We start from the raw sequence: 19,860 nt of genomic DNA on the forward strand, positions 1-19,860 counted from the left end.
CAAGGTAATTTGCAGTTCATGGAAAAATCCTGTCCTAAATCTCACTAATATGTATGCAACATTATTTCATACCTGCTACACTCATTTATTCAGTATACTTGCTTTGTCTTCTGTCACCACTATATCATTGCCATGTTATTGGCAGTAATTTAATAATGGCATTCAAACCAAACTCCAGTTTTGAACATTTTTTTCAGACTTTAAAATATTCTGTGTGCAAACAGTTTTTGAGAACTGGATCCCTTGGTATATGAATAGCGCATGATAAATTACAAATTAATAAATGCCTATTCAATACCACACTGAATACATTAAACACTCCTAGAGGTGGAAGGAAAAAAGGGGCCGTTGCCTTCTAAACCTATTTAATGACAAAGACGACGGTAGGGGTTAGACACTCACACCAAACAATGTAAGAAATGTAACCTGACAGCCTTATACACCGCCAGGATAGACTGACTCTGTCTGCTACTTGAAATTGCGCAAATAAACTGATATTTCTATGTCACCAGTACACAAAAGAAAAACTGAAAGAGCTTTTTGAAAAATAAGCCCCCCTTGCCCCCAACCACGATCCCCACCATGGAAAACAGCACTTCTGTAGCAATGGACTGTAACTACTAGCTGAGTAAGAAACTTAAAATTTTTCTTCTGGCTTTTTTGAGGAAAAGAGCTGGAAACTGGATAGGCAGTGCTCTGAAATGATCGGTTACTTGTTTTTCCTCCTTATACCACATTTTAACAATATATGTGGTTTCCTAGATTTTATAATCACCTAAAAACCATGACAAAGACATTTTTTTAAAACTATAAAATAACACACTAAAAAGATGACTTGAGAAAGGAATTAGCTGTGCAGAATTCTGTCATTCTAAACATAATTGGATAGGCCACTTTCAAATCGAGACATTTTTCTTCAACTGTAGGAATAGTTATCAGTAGCAGAGGAACACAAATACTAAAAAGTGAACCAGCTGTAAAAATGAACCCTCACAAAGCATCTATACCACACATGCATGCTGGCTGTTATAGTCTATGTTCAGCTAAGAGCAAGCTAATTATGTCTAACTCCTAAAAGGTAATAATCCAAACTGCTTGTTGCCTAAGGTTTGTTTCTCACTGAATTCCAGAAATAGCTTGTTTTATGTGAAGTACATTTCTACTAGTATTTGACATAAGATTTAAATAGAGTTTTAAGTCCTACATCTGACAAGTTAGTAGAGATCTAATTTATTGCATTTATAACTGTCCTTCAAACGATCTTCATAACAGAGGGAAGATTACAAAACACTGCCTTTTAATCTGTTTACTCTCTTCATTATTATTTAGAGCATCAACAACATTTCTGGAATGTCTTCCTCTCTGAAGGTGATCATTTTACAGTTTTATGACTGATTTGATTAGAATGAATTTAAGCTATTTACTTGTAATCTTATTTATAGGCAGAATTAATTAGAAAAGTTTTATTCCAAAGTGATTAAAAACATCAATAACTCCCTTTCAGCATCAAGAATAGCCATCTGTTCTCTCTATAATCCACTGTAAAAAGGGTCATATTACTTTATTATTGCTAATGCTAAAAATATTGAGCTCTTATCAAGATGAAATCTGTTTGAAACTATTAATTCAAGTCAGAAACCTGAGCGTTTGCTTAATGAGCTTAATGAACTTGCTAACTAACCCTTTTGATACTAACTTTAGTAAGCAAATAAGGTCAATATGGAAAAACGGATGCAGGAAACAGTGTACTGCAGCAGATAGCTATTTAACTAGATGTTTAAAAGGCTCAAATGTTTGGGGAGTTATGCCTGTTTAAATGATAACAAAATCATGGTCACCATATATTGTACATCACACACAACACACATGCTATAAAACTTACTCTATTTGTTAAATAGCTACTTAGCACCACTCTTACCAAAACAGGATGATGTGGAAGCATTTTGATCACACCTCAGTCCTAATTTTGATCCTGGTACAGCTCTTTCATGCCAAGGCCCAGCCAATTACAGGAAACAAGATACATCAATTTGATGTTAATCAAGCAGTCCTTAGAACAGCCAATTGTACTAAACTGTGAAACTGTATGGTTGCTTTGTACTATGCTTTGATTCACTTCACATCAGGAATTCAGACCAAACTTATTTTGCTTGCGACCAGTTGTAATTTAAGATCTGCAGAGCACAAGGTAAAGCACCTTATTTTTTTTTGCCAAACTTTTCAATCTGTACGCTCTCCTTCCCCAAAACTATTTGGACAACTGAGTCCAGCCCTCTGCCCCACGGGCAGGACGTCAGCAAGGATCATAGGATCCCAACAAGATAAACATCTGAATTTCTCTCGAAGGCATTCAGAGTAGGGACTTGAACCACCACTGGAGGCAGTCTATTCCAGACCTTGGGGGCTTGGACAGTAAAGAAGTTCTTCCTTATGTCTAGCCTGAAACGGTCATGGAGGAGTTTGTGACCATTAGACCTTATCATCCCTTGGGGCAATCCGCTGAACAGACGTTCCCCCAGATCCTGGTGAGCACCCCCGATAAACTTATAGGCAGCCACCAGATCACCCGTGAGCCTGTGCTTTTCCAGGCTGAAGAGTCCCATGGCTCTCAGCCTCTCTTCATAAGGTCTGTTTTCCTGACCTCCGATCATGTGTGTGGTTCTCCTCTGAGCTCTCTCAAGCTTCTCTACATCCTTTTTGATGTATGGAGCCCAAAACTGGACGCAGTACTCCTAGTTGCAGCCTCACCAAGGCCGAGTACAATGGCAGAATGACATCCTGGGATTTGCTTGAGAAGCATCTATGGATGCAAGCCAGTGTTTTGCTTGCTTTACCCGCCGCAGCATCACATTGAAAGCTCATGTTCATCTTGTGTTCAATCTTGACCCCCAAGTTCTTTTCATCCATAAGACCAGCCAGCGTTGCACTGCTGAGCCTATAAGCATGCTGCGTATTTTTGTTCCCAAGGTAGCAAACCTTGCATTTTTGGTGTTAAACGCCATCAGGTTCTCATCCATCCATTTCCTGAGCCTGTCAAGGTCAGCCTGGATTGCCTTCCTGTCCTCAGGTGTGGACGCTTTACCCCAAAGTTTGGTGGCATCAGCAAAGTTAGCCAGTCCACTTCTTCATTAATGATGTGGACATTGGTATCAGATGCTGAATAGTGTTGGCCCAAGGACAAGCCTTGAGGGACCCCACTGGTCACAGGGCACCACGACGATTAACTTCTGTCAAGCATCACCCTCTGGGTCCGACCACAGAGCCAATTCCCCAGCAAGCCGATCGTGTGAAGCCAAGGCTGCAGTTAGCCAGTTTTGTTAAGGGGTGATCATGGGATACCACATCAAAGGCTTTTCTGAAGTCAAGATATGCAACATCCATCTCTTCTCCCTTGTCCAGGTGATTGATCACCTGGTCGTAAAAGGAAATAAGATTGGTTAAGCAAGACCTATTCGCAACAAGCGCGTGCTGGCTATCCCTCAGGATGCTGCCATCGGCCAGTTTGTTAAGAATGGTCTCTTGGGTCTTTTCTAAGACCTTCCCCGGGATAGAGGTCAGGCTGATGGGCCTGTAGTTTGCCAGATCCACTTTCCTCCCTTTCTTGGAGATAGGCACCACACTGGCCTTCTTCTAGTTTTCGGGCACTACACCAGAGCGCTAGGAGTTTTCAAAGATCTGTGCCAGGGGCTGGGCTATGTGCTCGCCAGCTCCTTGAGTACCCTGGGGTGTAAACTGTTAGGGCCAGCTGACTTGAAGGTGTCCAGCCTCTTGAGGTGTTCCTTCATGAGGTCAGCACTGATGGGGGGGGGGGGGGGGGGGGGGGGAAGGAATCATCCTCACCCAGGCGTTCCCATCCTGTAAGGGGCAGGGGCATCCCTTTGGACTGGTGAAAAACCGATGGAAAGTACCCATTTAGCAAGTTGGCTTTTCCCTGGGCATCGGCTGTTAGTTGTCCCATCTGGTTTAACAGGGGTCCAATGTTGCCCTTGCTTTTCCTCTGGCTCTCTACATATCTAAAAAAGGACTTTTTATTGTCCTTGATACTTGTAGCTAGTTGGTGTTTGGTCGCAGCCTTGGCTTTTCTAGTTCGCTCCCTGCAGGCCCAAACCAGTGCCGAATATTCCTCTTTGGAGGTGGATCCAGTCCTCCATCCTTTTCCGGTCTTTCTTTTTAGACACAGGAGGTCCGTTAGTTCCCTGGAGGGCCGAAGGGGCTGTTGTGCCCTTTTGCTGCCTTTCCTCTGAGATGGAATAGACTTTGCTTGTGCATCCAGGATCGCTCCCTTGAAGAGTAACCAGTCATCATGAACGCCTCTTCTTTGGGTCATGGTCCCTTAGGGCCTCACTGCCAAGCCTCCTGAGCTTGTCAAAGTCAGCTTTCCTGAAGTTGCGGACTTCGACCGTAAAGCTGGCAAGTCAGTCAGCAATACAGATGGTTTCATAGTTTCTAGGGTCAGAAGGGACCTGAGCAGATCATGGAGTGTGACCCCTGCCATGGCAGGAAAGAGTACTAGGGTCAAACGACCCCAGCAAGGTGTACATCTAGCCTCCTCTTAAAGACCCCCAGGGTAGGAGCCAGCACCACTTCTCTTGCAAGTTGGTTCCAGATCCTAGCCGCCCTGACTGTGAAGTAGCGCCTCCTGATGTCTAGCCTAAATCTACGCTCTGCCAGCTTGTGACCATTATTCCTAGTCATTCCTGGTAGTGCTTGAGGGAACAGGGACTCCCCCAATGCCTGCTGGTCCCCTCTGACTAGTTTGTAACAGGCCACTAGATCTCCCTGCAGCTTTCTCTTGTGGAGGCTGAACAGGTTCAGGTCCCACAGCCTCTCCTTGTAGGGCCTGCCCTGCTGCCCCCTGATTAAGTGAGTGGCCCTCCTCTGGACCCTCTCCATGCTGTCCACATCCCTCTTGAAGTGCGGCACCCAGAACTGGACGCAGTACTCCAGCTGCGGCCTGACCAGTGCCACATAGAAGGGGAGGATCACCTCCTTGGACCTGCTACAGATGCATCTGTGGATGCATGACAAGGCGTGGTTGGCCTTCCTGACTGCACCCCCACTGACTGCCGACTTGTGTTCATCTTGGCATCAATGATGACTCCATGATTCTTTTCTGCCTCTGTACGGACAAGAAGTTGTTCCCCAACCTGTAGGTATGGTTCCAGTTGTTCCTCCCCAGGTGCATCTCTATGCACTTGTCGGTATTGAATCCCATCCTATTCTCATCCACCCACCCCTGTAACCCGTCTACATCCTATTGCTGCCTATTCCTCCCTTCTAGCGTGCCCACATCCCCCCACATCTTAGTGTCATCAGCATATTTGAACAGGGTGCTATTTACCCCCTCGTTCAAGTCACTGATGAAGATGTTGAACAGTGCGGGCCCGAGGACTGAGCTCTGCGGAACCCCACTGTCCACATCCCTCCAGATCAAAAATGACCCATCCACTACTACTCTCTGGGTGGATCCCTCCAGCCAGTTGGCGACCTATTTGACTATGTGGGTGTCAACACCACAGTCCCTCAGTTTCTTAATGAGAATGGAGTAAAAGAGTGTCGAAGGCCTTCTGAAAGTCCAGAAAGACTATGTCCACTGCTACTCTTGCGTCGCATGATTGGGGCAGCAGGGCAGGCCCTACAAGGAGAGGCTACGGGACCTGCACCTGTTCAGCCTCCACAAGAGAAGGCCGAGGGGAGAGCTAGTGGCCTGTTACAAACTAGTCAGAGACAACCAGGAGGCACTGGGGAAGTCTCTGTTTCCCTGTGCACTACAAGGAGTGACTAGGAATAACGGTCACAAGCTGGTAGAGGGTATATTTAGGCTAGATGTCAGGAGGTGCTACTTGACGGTCAGGACAGCTAAGATCTGGAACCAACTTGCAAGAGAAGTGGTGCTGGCTCCTACTCTGTGGGTCTTTAAGAGGAGGCTAGATGTATACCTTGCTGGGGTCGTTTGACCCTAGTACTCTTTCCTGCCATGGCAGGGGGTCAGACTAGATGATCTGTTCAGGTCCCTTCCGACTCTACTAAGTATGAAATTATGAAACTAAGGATTTGGTGATCTGGTCATAGAAGGCCACCAGGTTGGTCTGACAGGACCTACCGTTAATGAACCCGTGTTGATTGCCCCTAAGTATAATCTCGCCTGCTGGCCCCACGTGGATATGTGCCAGAAAAATTCTCAAAAAGCTTACCCAGGATTGAGGTAAGACTAACTGGCCTGTAGTTTCCCACGTCCTCCCCTTTTTGAATATGGGAACCATGATGGCCTTCTTCCAGTCCTCTGGCACCACACCAGAGAACCACGAGTGCTCGTAAAGCCGTGCCAGGGGTCCTGCAATGACCTCAGCCAATTCCCTCAGTACTCTAGGGTGGAGATCGTCCGGACCAGATGATTTGAATACATCCAGTCCTTCCAGAAGTTCCCTAACTAGTTCCTCACTAACCCTTGGCCTAGGTGCGCCTCCCTTCGGGTGTAAGGGGGGCCCGGGGAGGGGGATGACTGTTCCGGTCCCTGCTCAGGAAAATGGAAGCAAAGAAATCATTAAATATGTTGGCTTTGTCGTCTGGTGTGACGACCAAATTTCCTAGCGTGTTCTGCACGGTCCCCCCATTACCCGGAACCTTCTTTTTGCCCCCTATGTATTTAAAAAAGGACTTCCTGTTGTCCTTGATCCGGGAAGCTAGTCCCAGTTCCATTTCCATCCTGGCTTTCCTGACTGCCCCCCCTGCATCCCAGAGCAACCACAGTATAATCCTCCCTGGTGATGGCCCCTCCCTTCCATTGGGTGTGCGCCTCCCTTTTAGCTAGAAGACATTCCCGGATGCTTTTGGTGAGCCATGGGGGCTTGTGTGCCCGCCTGCTCCCTTTGATTCATGTTGGGATTACCTCCCTTTGGGCTTGGAGGATCATCTCCTTAAGGAGCGACCACTCTTCTTGGACACCTGGCTCTCCTCCCCTCCAGGACCTCCGTGCCTCCCCAACTATTCTACTTAGCTCACTGAAGTCCACCCTCCTGAAATCTAGGGCTGCTGCCTTGCTGTAGGCCTTTGCCACCTTGCGCTGGATGGTGAATTCCGGCAGGCGATGATTACTGTCGCCCAGGTGATCGAGCACCCTCAGCCCCATCACCAGGTTGTCACCTGTGGCCAGCACCAGGTCCAACAAGGCCTCTCCCCTGGTAGGGCTGTGCACCTCCTGGGTTAGATGGAGGTCTTGCATTCTGGCTAGGAACCTACGTGAGTGGTCAGAGCTGGCTGACTGCTCTTCCCAGCAGATGTCTGGAAAGTTCAGGTCACCCATCCTTTGACCCAACTACCTCTGTGAGCTGACTTAAGAATTCCTGGTCTAGCTCTTCCCCTTGGTTGAGTGGTCTATAGTAGACCCCCACCGTTAAATCTCTTTCCCTTCAACTGCCCTGTATTCTAACCCAGAACACTTCAGAGTGCCCCTCCTCTGATTCTTTGCTAATTGATGAGGATATGTATTCCTCCTTAATATAGAGTGCCACACCCCTACCTTTTCTCCCTGTCTTATCCCTCCTGTACAGCCTATAGCCCTTGAATAGAAAATTTGCTTCTTGTTATCTCACTCACCCCAAGTCACCTCAGCTGAGACAGCTCTGTCCCCTTCAGGACAAACACTTTGCGTTTTGTCTTAGGGAGAGCAGGGGTGGTAGCGGCAGTTGAGCCTGTGCTGCCTATCAAAGCTAGCAACTTAGCAGGCTCTGCTGGGGCTGCAAGAGGTTCCTACCTCCAGCAGGGCAGGGACCTTGGTGTGGTGGGTCTTGGGGCCCTTGACCATCTTGGTCCAACCCCTTGGCTGGACAGCGTGGGAGGTCCCCGAGTCTCTCCTTGTCCTGGAAGGCAACCTTGGTCTACCCTCCACCTCCAGGGAGTGGAGGGCCTGGTAGTAAGAGTCTATCTCCCTCTCACCATCCCTGATGGCACATAGTCTCTGGACTGTGGCCTGGGGCTCCTCCAGCTGGCGCTCCAGAGACCCCAAAAGGGAACAGATCTCACAAGGGGAGGTGGCAATGCTCCCAGTCCCCAGAGCCTGAAAAAGTGTCAGGCAGCCCGCACAGCCAAGAGGCAGAGGTTCCGTCTACATGGAGCCTGGAACCATAGGTTCTGTCTGGGTAGACGCCTCTGAGAAGCCAGAAGCAGGGGGCTGCAGACCCTGAGGAGACCCTTGGGTTGCAGTGTGTGCCCAACTATATTTTACTGGTGGTGGTCTGGCTTACTGTGACTACCTACCCTGGGGGCTCACAGGCAGGGCCATGGGCCCTCCTAAGCAAACTCTGTGCTAACTCTCGCACTGGGCAGACAAGTGCACCTGTTTGCGAAGCTCCGGTCACATAGCTCCCTGGGGGCTGGGCAAAGTAGGAGCCTGAGGGGAGGGCAGAAATTAAAATGGAATATAAAAAATTAACAGATAGAGAAAAGAAACAATATTGAATGAAGTTATGGGTAGCCACAGGGGAAAATAACGACAAACAATTTATTTATTTTTGGCCAACTAGAGCCAATATTTTAGCTACACTTTGCCAAAGGGAGCTTTTGATTCTACTGACGTTAAAATTATGGAAAAAACTGGCAATAACATCAATGTACAACGTTCTCTTACAATTTGTCGTCACTTACTACTCAAACACAGCATCTAGGGGGTTATGGGACTGGTGGTGACCTGACCACAGAAAGTTTGGGTTGGAAGGGACCTCAGGTGGTCATTTAATCCAATCCCCTGCTCAAAGGAGGACTATCCCCAACTAGATCATCCCAGCCAAAGTTTTGTCTAGTCAGGTTTTGAAAACCTCCAAGGATGGAGGTTCCACCACCTCTCTGGATATCCTGTTCCAGTGTTTTATTACCCTCCTACTGAGAAAATTCTTTCTAATATTGAACCTAAACTTCCCTTGTTGCAACTGGAGACCATTGCTCCTTGTTCCATCATCTGCTACTACTGAGAACAGTCTAGCTCCAACCTCTTCTGAATCCCCCTTCAGGTAGTTAGAGGGGATTTAATAGCAGCCTTCATCTCCTCTTTTCTAGACTAAATAAGCCCAGGTCACTCGGTTTTTCCTCACAAGTCTTGTCCCCCAGCTCCCTCACCATTTCTGTTGCCCTCCACTGGACTCACTCCAATTTGTAATGGGAGACCCAAAGTGAACATAGTATTCCAGATGTGGCCTGATCAGTGCTAAATAGAGGGAACAATCACTTTTCTTGACCTACTAACAAAACACTTAACAGTGCAGCCCAGTATTGCCATCAGTCTTCTTGGCAACAAGGACACGCTGCTGGCTCATTCAGCATAATTGTCCACATAACTCACAGGCCCTTTTCTGCAGAGTTCCTGCCCAGCCAGTCAGCCCCCAGCCTGCACTGGTGTATAGGACTGTTCTGTCCTAAGTGCAGGACTTTGCACTTGTCCTTGTTGAATCTCATGAGATTTCTTTTGGCCCAATCCTCCAATTTGCCTAGGTCACTCTGAATCCTAGCCCTATCCTCCAATGCATCTACTACTCCAGTTTAGTGTCATTTACAAACTTTCAGAGGGTGCACTCTATGCCATCATCCCTGTTGCTGATGAAGACACTGCCCAATAGTTTCCAGACTAGGAAAGGAATACATCAAGTATGCCTGCTTGCTCTGCTAGTCTTCAACTTATTCCTAAATAATTTAAATCAGGTGCTAACATGGAATCAATGCCATGCACTCATGATTTTGAAGGCCAATATCCCTCTTGCTTTCTGCAGATGAAGCACTAGTTGTCACAAGGTTACAGGATGCCTTTCAACAGTACTTTGCCTCAAATAACTGAAAAATCAACAAAAAATGAAGGAATTGGTCTTTGGAAATATATCCAAGGTAGAATACATTTTATTGTAGGGAACAGAACTCTGGGTTGACCTTATTGTCTACCCAAAAAGATTTCTAATTATTTTAAGGTGGCTTCTATTTCTACCTAATTCTATATGCAGGGGGTAAGGAGAGGGAGCCCTCAGGCATGCTAAAACCAGAGTGATAAATGTGAGCACCTTACCTCAATAACACACTCAAAAGTACTAGATGAAAATTAGATATTTTACACCTACCATATACCCCAACAAGTGCATTCTAGAAGCCTCTCCTTTGCCAAATAAACCCTGGTTTAAATGATTAAACAGTATCTATATTGTGCTACAGACAAAGTGGCCTGGGAAACATATGGAGAGCCACTGATCCAGTATTTCCCCATATTTAAAACAAGACATAAATTTAAGAATTAAAGATGCCAGCATCCAGACAGATATGATGGCAGTGAGGCTGTCTTCAACTTCTCCTTTTTTAAGATCTATAAAACACTCCTTTGGCCCAGAAACCTCTGTCTGGGGCGCAAAACTAAAAACAACAAGGGACCTTTACTAAATTGAGATCCACTCTGATCTACAGCTGTCATGGGTGGCTGGTGTCAGATTCCATATCTAGACAGAATATGCTCTCGTAGGAAAAATGAGACAGATGACTTAAAAATCATGTGTGGTCAGTCCTGTTTAGTTTTTGAAGAAATGAGGGAAATTGCTCTCTCCATTAATGGAAAATATTAAATTCTGGGCTAATGAAGAAAAAAATTTTGGCTTTTTCTTTAGAGCCTGGTCTTATACTCCTTAAGTGTATTTATGCAACTTGCACAAAGAGTAAAGCACCAAAATCAAATAGAATTTCCCCATTTTGTTTCATCATGCACTGCTTTATTTTACCTTTTCTTTGATATCATCATACATTATGCTCTTTAATCTTGTGTAAACTGGTAGAACCGATAATCTTGCTGCATTCTTTTCATAAAAATTATAATAAATATAAATGTTTTTATTTTATTTGTAAATATTTTTATTGCTCATTTTATTGTACTATTTTGGTGAAAGCTGTAAATAAAGTAATACATGATGGGAATATATATATAAGTTCAGGGTGCATTTAAGTTTTCCACTTCCCTCCACCCTTCTTAAAAATGTTGAGTTAATTGAGCATATAATAAATTCATGCTATCTTAAAATTATTACATTCATGACAATAATAAGAAAATCCATGTCAACTAGTATCCTCAGTTAAACAACCACACATTTCAGTATACGTTAAACAGACGTGTTCAGTGAAAACACTGATGAGAAAAACTGTTTTAGAACATTGTTTACAAGAATGAAGAGTTAACAAATAAATCAATTAAGGCATGCAAATTGATGCAAATGTTATTCTAAACATGTCTTAAGTACCTCTCACATGGTAGTAAGAGTTGCATCTCCATCTGCTGGCTGGAAAAAAACTAAACTCAAGCATCTAGACTCATACTAGTTTAAGAACACCAAAATGGTGCAATGAAGAAAATTACAAATCCACACACTTCAACAGTACAGGCACTGACCAGATTTATATAAATATTTTTCTTTTTGATAACATTTGTACTATATTTTAGGAACAAAGAAAAATAGCTCCAGGCACACTGTGTACTGCCATTTGTCCTTGCCAAACTAGTCTTTGTTCTAACAGCTGGATCATTAAAGCTATTTAACATTTACTAGTGCATAAGTAAAGCAGACTACAATAACGCCTCAATTTACTGGTGTCCAGCACAAAATTAACTCTAAATCACCAGAAGTCACTGTAGTATAAAAGCCTTTCAGACAGGGGTGGGCAATTATTTCGGGTGGAGGGTCAGTTACCGAGTTTTGGCAAGCCATCAACGACTGCATAACAGGCAGCCAGGGGGAAGATAACGGTTAATTTTCTAATTTTTTTAGGGGCCCCATAGGCCGGATAGAATGGCAGCATTTTGCCCACCCCTGCCTTAACTGGCTTTAGATGCTCATATCTCTTATCTGGCTAGTACTGGTATTGATGCCACAAAAAAAGAGATGCAGTATCTACCTGCTTTTCTATAACTTTCGTGCGTGCGTGCACACAAACACACACATTTTAAAAGAGGTCAAGCTATTGGTCTCTACCAAATGTATCACAAGAAGGATCAATGACAGTATTTCTTCTATAGCCCCTCTCTACAGCAATTAGATAGCAAAAAGCAGGTAACCAACTTTCCCTTTGCCCAAGAATATTGAGGAGTGTTTTGCAATGATAGTTCACAATACCTCACAAGGTTCTTATACATAGATATTCCCTTGGCCACCCCAATAAAAAGCCATCCAACTGGGTCTGACTGATCTTCTACAGAAAATTAGAAAATTTCTTGCAAAAATAAAAGGAAAAGCAACAAAATAAAAGTAATCATTATAATTCTAATGCTGTATATTTTAGTTTTAAATTGCCACGTCTAGGTACTGTTAATAAACTTTAAAAAAAATATCAATTCAAAATGCAGCATGAGTCTATAAAGTTCACATAGGAGCAGATATCAAAGTAAAGCTCATCAAATGGTCCATCTACCTTAACAGCTACTCTCTCTACTACAGATCAGTGCTTTGGAGGTATAAAAATCAAGAATAGACATTGTATAATAATGCACCCTGGACAGATGTTTAATACACACTCTCTAATTCAAGCTAAGCACCTAATGTTTGATTTTTATTCTGAAAGTTATTATGCTTTATTAATTTTTATTTAAAGTAAACTTATTTACTAGAGATGCACCAATATAATTGGTCCATATTGTATCGGCACCAATAAACGAAAAATTTACATTATTGGAAATTGGCTTTTTTGGGCTGATGTGGCCAAGAATGTCATTGATAAAATGCCATGTGCATGCATACAGCTAGGAATGCAGCCTGGCAGCTTGGAGAGCAGCATCCTGCTGGTACGTTAGGCGAAATGGGGGGGAAAAGGGGTGCAGGAAGGGACAGATCGAGGACCCTATGATGAGGGAGTGGGGCTGGGGCAGAGAATGGAGCCACAGGAGACTTGTCTGCATGGAAGGCAGCTCTGTGTGCACCCTCACGGGAGGCACATGCCCCCTGGATCAGTGTATGGGATGAAGGAAGGCTGCCTGCTGCAGGCTTGGGGCATCAGCCTCTTCCTGGTGGGGGGCTGGGCTGGGGTGTGTGTGTGTGTGTGTGTGTGTGTGTGTGTGTGTGTGTGTGTGTGTGTGTGTGTGTGTGTGTGTGTGTGTGTGTGTGTGTGTGTGTGTGTGTGTGTGTGTGTGTGGGGTGTGTGTGTGTGTGTGTGTGTGTGGTGGGGGATAATAGCAAATTTTGGAGTGGCTGCAGCCCCCCCTCCCAGAACTGCTGATGCCAGCCCCACTGCTCGGAAGAGGCTGGTGCAGTCCCAGGCCCACAGTGGGCAGCCTCCCTTTCTCCCTGCACAGATTCAGAGGTCACATAACCCCCATGCCTCCCCCAGTGTAAGCGCAGCAACAGTAGCTGCCCCCCTCTGCCCAGACAAGCAGCCCGTGGCTGTCCCATGCCCTGCTTCACTCCTTCCCTGACCACGGGGGCCTCTAACTGCAACCCCCCCCCACACCTCTTTCCCCCAGCAGACTTACCAGCCACATGCTGCTCTCTGAGCTGCCAGGCTGCATATTAGCAATCGGATCAGTACTGGCTGATACTGCTGGTTAATTGACTATTTCAGTACTGGGCAAAAAAAATCTTTATCACTGCACCCCTATTATTCACATATATAATAATCTTTTGGAGATGTATTTAACCCTTAGGATCAGTCTTTTGGCAAGTTGCAGTAGTTAATTATGAATCATAAAAATATTTCCTTTAAATATTTTTTAATTGATTCTCTTTAATGCAATAGCTTATAATTTTGCTGGGCTTTTCTATTTGCTGAAGGGATAAGAGTAGCACCCATTACATGTAAGTTGTTATTGGATGCTAATATACTGTTTTATACTCACTGCCCAACTACATAATCTTAAAATTCTCTTTATATGGAATTTGGCTGCTTATAGTATTTTTGCTCTCCTCTGGACCTTTCCTACTTTAATCTTTTTGAGATGAGGAACCAGAACTGATGGTATACCTTTCATTTGTGACATATCTGGGACTACTATAGTCCATTTCATCTTTATTTTGCACACTCACTCAGTAGGAGTCTTTGTTGAACTGTCTTTCATCATCTTTATTTTCCAAGTGGTTATAGTTTATTTAGAATTGTATATCAATGTGTACTAACTTGTATTTGTCTACAGATTCTGATCTGCTCTCATGTGATCAGAAGAGAATGTCTAGATAGATATTCCAGTGGGAAATCAGAAAAATGTCTTTGAGTGATGAACTATCTTCCTACCAAAATTCAATGTATGGTTCCAACCCCCCACCCCAAAAGGTATTAGAACTAGAGAGTCACTGTTTTTAAAACACTGACAAAGCTAATTATTTTGCTAACCTCTCTCAAAACGGATTCAGATTATTTTCACTGAAGCTTACAAAAAAATTCAGCCAGAGACCAAAATGCAAAATTTCAACTGAAGTTACTAAAACTCAATTAAATTATAGCAACTGAATTTTAAGTACACTGCTATAGTTGCCTAGCATTTCTTACATGACAATAAAATTTCTACTTTTGCAAAGACAACTTTCAACTCTGACTGAATATTATAGTTGCTGTAATTCTGACTGTAGTTTAGATATATTTTCTTATGCCAATTAAATCATTTTTTTAAAGTTAAAATATTTATTAATATATAACCTGTATTAATACCTTAGATAAAATTGATTTTATTATAAAATGTTCTTATTTAAAGATTACTTTGCTGCTGCATTTTCCCCAGCAGAGACAGCGCTACAAACGAGTTAGTTTTGCAGTCTGGCTTACACATTAAAATACCTTAGTGTTAACGGTTGTAAAACTAAATGAGGAGTTTAAACAAGAAGATTTGCTTTTGTTTTCCTACTCAGTATCAAATGCTGTGCATTCTGTGGCGAGTCAATTATTAATACATTACTTAACTAAGATTACTCAACTAATGTCATATTGTTCCCCTTTAAAAAAAAAAAAAAAAGGAGTTAATTTTGTTTTCACAAAGTTTCTCTTACGCATTTATATTAATATAAAGCCACCGGTTTCAATTCTCACCCAGGTCACATTGATACAAAAAGAGTGCTAATTCATTCAAATCTTTTAAAAACCTGGACACTATTTCACAAGACGAAGTGCCAACCTGCATGATATTTGGCACAAATAAGAACAATGGGAAGTGAAAAAGCTGTTTAGTACAGAAAAAATTAAATTTAAAAACTGAAAACAGTGTGTATGTATTACAAATATTAGACATATTTATATTCATTAAATCCACATGTCATTAAATAAAACATTTGAATTTATAACTGGGTTTGGTCCAATCTATTCAGAGAATTTATTCTCTCTCGTATAATAGCAGACATAATTCTATAAAAGGTTCTCTCAAAATTATTTAAAAGTTTACTTGGAGAAATAATTGTGTTTATAAATAGTTGTATTATTTCAAGAAGTATAATCAGTTTTCCTTCTCCATTTTTACTGTTACTAACGACATTTATAGGAAACTAGACTGTTAGACAAACTCCACAGCATAACTTTTTCCTCATCAGAAGTCTTGTACATCATAATTATATCTACATGAATGAACTATGATTTAAAAGAGGATTGTGACTTGAAATGAGGCATGAACAAGTTAATATTTAAGATGCCTTGTTTTCAGAAGTCTCTCTAGCAATTAAAATGTCAAGGAAAACACCACCAGAATGAATCTGATGAAGAGGCATGGTTACTTACAAGAGGGAACTTGTCCAAGTTTTTCAAAAGGTATAAGGAGAATCTGCTAAAAATAATCTTCTAAAACTGTTCCTGACTTCACAATTAAGACGACTTAGAAATAAAATCCATTTTGACCAGCTTTAATAGGGTTCATTGATGTCAGTGATTGCTAACAGACATCTACCACAAGTAAAGATTTAAGACAAACGAAGGGATAAATTTACCATTATCAAATTGCACTTTAAACAACAAAAGCTACATACACACAACACAGCACAAAACCATGTTAAGAATTAAATAAAACCAACCTTATTCTTAGACCTCTGTGAGGGCTGTTTCAAAATAAATGCAAAATAAGACTATGTAAATTTTAGTCAAAAAAGCTGTCAGTTCATTAATTTACTTTTAAAAAAGAAAATTAACTACCATATTAAAAACTAGCAAATGAGTAGAGAATGTTTCAAAAGATGACTGTATTTTCGTATGCAGAGAAAGGCCTAAAAGTTTTCCAAATCTTCCCTTCCCAAAACCCAACAAAATTAGTCCTTTAATTTCACATGATGAAACACGGTCAGTTAAAAAAAAACAAAACATATCTATCTATCTATCTATCAAGAGACAAGTTGTATCGTTCAATCGAGTAAAAAAACAACACAACACAACAAAAACAAAGCCTCCTACACACAAAATAAGATCTCTTTGGCTGAAATACATCATGTTTGATACACAACTATGATGGTTTATGCAAGAGTTAGTTAGAATATTATATAACGTGAAGTAAAACTAGGCTGGATACAATCACCAATAATCAAAACTACATCAGGAGCTATGATTTTAAATGCTGGTCAAGTAGCGCACATACACTCAATATACAAACTAGTTAAAATCACCATATAGTCAATGGCCCCAATAAGGTGACATGAGAAAAGTAAACCTATTCTACATAGTAAGAAATTAGTCTTTATGCGTTCCTGTACAGTGTGATGAATAATTGTGGGCATTGTATACAAAGTGTCAAGTTTCTCTATACAGGAATGCTGTTTTATCTACCTACGCTGTCCAGCTGTACAAGTAATCAGTTCATTCACACACAAGATGTGAATTTGCCTGATAGCATGGAAGGAAAAAAAATCAGAATTTACTCACCATGGAGGAGTCCCTGTGACACCACATTCCATCCTATAAAGGAAGTGAAAGTGCTCTTCCCTTCGGTCTGATTTACAAGAAAGAGAGAGAAAGAGAAGGTTGTAATGTTGCTACGCTACGAACTATTATGGAAAGAGGGACACCTGTTCTGAGACTAATACAGCACATACAGAACGAAACTGGGATTTTTTTTTTTTAAGCGATAAATCAGAATACATTCTGCTAGAAAGAGACATGTGTTTTCTCACTGAACTTAATTAGACAATTAAGGATTTGTGTATATTAAACAGCTGAAACTAGTCCTTAGCAAAAAATAAGGCTTGGGACCAAGTCTACAAAGTGAACTGAAATTTACTTTTAAGCAAGTCTGGCAACATGAACAAAGGAATAAGATCTGTAAAAGAAAAGTGAGCAAGCTTTTTTTCCCCCATAGAAAGTTCTCTGCTATAATTCTTTCCTTCAAGTAATGCAACAGATATATTTAAGGAAGAGACTAAAGCCCTGTGGTCTTTGATGAGGAGGATGGGGTATGTTACAGTTACTTTGAGGTGCATCTGTAGTAGAAGTAAGCTAAATTAGTCATAACTAGACAAAAATCTACTCATTTTTCAGAGGAAATGAAACAGAGCAGTAAGATACCCTGTATGACAAGCATGTTTAGAGAAAGTCTGTTTATTTGCTCTCAAAAAACAAAACGAGTCACACTCTTCATGAAGCATTTCAAGGGCATGCTAGTTGGGTGTTAACATTTCCTATTTATATGTATGTATTGCCTAAATAAGTATTTTCTTGTCATTTTTTAAAGGTGTAGGTCAGTAGGAACAAGAAAGCCCTTCTTTCAAGAAAGAACAAAGATGTAACTTGAGCTGGTCCTTACTGATTTCATGACTAAATTACAGGCTTCATTTTCTTTAGGGGCAAAGAGCACCCGATTTAGTATCCAAAATGTCTTGTAGAAAACAGGCAATTTTAAGATTTCACTTTTAACACTTTGCACAACATTCTTGTGAGCAGTAGTGGCCCGTGTCATTTCTTCAAGGGACTGTAGCTATATTAGGTTAAAAGGTCAAGGAAAAAAAAAAAATCAACATTTCTAGAAAATGCATAGCCTGGCAGAAGATGCATTATGCCTGGAACAACTTATGTGTTGAGCCAGATCTTGCTAGTCCGAAGTGTAAAAAAGTACTTTTTATTACAGGACTATTACAAGGAAACTGTCCTCAAGCAATGTAAATATTTTAAAAGATGTTTCCATCAAATTTCTGGAAACCTTTACATTAAATGGTTTCTGGTTCTAACACATGCTCAAGCAGCTGAAGAATATCTTGGTTAATTATCCAGAGCTTAATTTATGATAAAGACTAGCAAAGAAGGATTTTTTTTTGATTTAGGAAAATAGGAAATATATATATAATAAAGTTATTTGAATTGTGTTAAAGGGTTGATTCACCAATTTTCCTCAACTTCCTGTGCAGTTCTGTCAAATATTTGGAGGAGATTACAGAAGATGTACATATGGAAGAAAGACCTAAGGAAGTTAAGTTTGCCAGGCTATGCAAACATGGAGGTTTGGAAAGTCCAGCAGTACCCCAAGTCTGACTATAAAAGAGATAAAAAAGACAGTTCGCATTTTTCTCAATGACAAACTTGAATTGTTCTAGCAACACATGCTTTGTGGTTTAAGCAATTCTGAGCATCTCTGAAGGTACTGTACTGACAAATACACAGAACTGGAATTTTCTCAAAGAACCAAAATCTAGACCAAGGAAGTAAGTTGCAATGATGATTTGATCATTAAGTGCAAAAGAATTTGCATTCTCTACCAGATAAAGGAAGAATGTCAGACCTGAAGAAAGAGATAGAAATGAGATTGGAAACTTTTTTAAAATATGGTAAATCTTCCTGTCCATCTCAGATAGCTTTAAGTGAATGAATGTTAGAAAAAACAGAAAAGACTACTACATGCAGTTCCTTTTTTTTTCTCATTTAAGTACCTTACATAGTACCATGAATAGACTGATACTAAAAAACCCAGATCTTTATTCCTTCAAAAACAGAGCAATATAATCTTTTTCTATTTTAGAAAGAACATTAAAAATTTCAAGGAAAAATAAAAGAGTAAAATGGACACAGAATGTTAGCCAATCTCTTTACCAAGTTCTCAATGAAAAAGAAGGGAGGAGCACTTTTATTTACTACACAGAATGGAATATGATGTTACAGCTATAAAGAAGTTAATTTGTTTGAAATAAGGGTGAGAGAACCCACTTGAATTTGAGGAAGAGAAAGTTAAAGATATCAAGTCATCTGCTTTGTAATCAATAACTTTAGTAATTGTAGATGTGTTTCACATACCTAAATGTTATTTAGATACAAATCATAGCCTGGTAATTTTTAAAATTAAAGCCCAAATCTTATTTTTTGCTATAGCAAACTGAACCAGTGTGCTTAAGTATCAAACGTGTAAAACAGAACTATGTCTAGAAACAAACTTACTGTATAATTACAGATAAAGTTACAGTGTATGGTAAACTTTAATTAAGCGTGAACCAATTTAAAATATCCATGAATTAGACAAAGCACGAGACAGTGAACTATTGTGGCATACAAAGTATTAGCAAGCTTGTCTAATGAAGAGTTTAACTAAATGCATTTGGACCTATGTTTTAAAGTGAGGCTCACTGGGAAAGTGTTTGCACATAACTGAACTTTTTTACTGAAAGGATCCACTCCTTTAAGGACAGTGAGAATCATAGCTGCTGACGTAAGTAATAAAAATAAAAAGTTTTCCTCCTACTTATTTCCTTTAGTCCCAAAAAGTGAACAGTTAATTTCAGCAGAATAAGGTGGATTCTACTGACTCTTACAGATAATAGTTAAAATGTATAAAAAGTTGGACTGTGGACATTTGTATAACCTTATTGAAGGCAATGGAGTTGTTAAGGTGTAAATATAGTTGTCTGTCTGTTATGTTTTTATTCCAGATTATGACAAACAAATAGAAAAAATGTGTTTCCAAACTACGCTGAACCTGCA

The 19,860-nt window shown here is 41.2% G+C and overlaps 1 protein-coding gene across 4 annotated transcripts in view; it reads right to left on the minus strand.

Moving 5' to 3' along the window:
• The window catches only part of TAPT1 (transmembrane anterior posterior transformation 1), an 89,555-nt gene that overhangs the window by 41,604 nt on the left and 28,091 nt on the right, over window positions 1–19,860 (minus strand). For 2 of the 4 annotated variants that reach the window (XM_090035634.1, XM_090035636.1), the window contains exon 4: window positions 15,987–16,010. The exons of the other annotated variants lie outside the window; for them this stretch is intronic. In XM_090035634.1, the coding sequence (XP_089891760.1) occupies window positions 15,987–16,010 (24 nt within the window). The remainder of the gene's footprint in view (window positions 1–15,986; window positions 16,011–19,860) is intronic. 4 annotated transcript variants of the gene reach the window in all.

The sequence above is a fragment of the Crocodylus siamensis genome, chromosome 2 (assembly GCF_052110815.1).
Source record: "Crocodylus siamensis isolate JL-2025a chromosome 2, ASM5211081v1, whole genome shotgun sequence".
Classification (NCBI taxonomy): domain Eukaryota; kingdom Metazoa; phylum Chordata; order Crocodylia; family Crocodylidae; genus Crocodylus; species Crocodylus siamensis.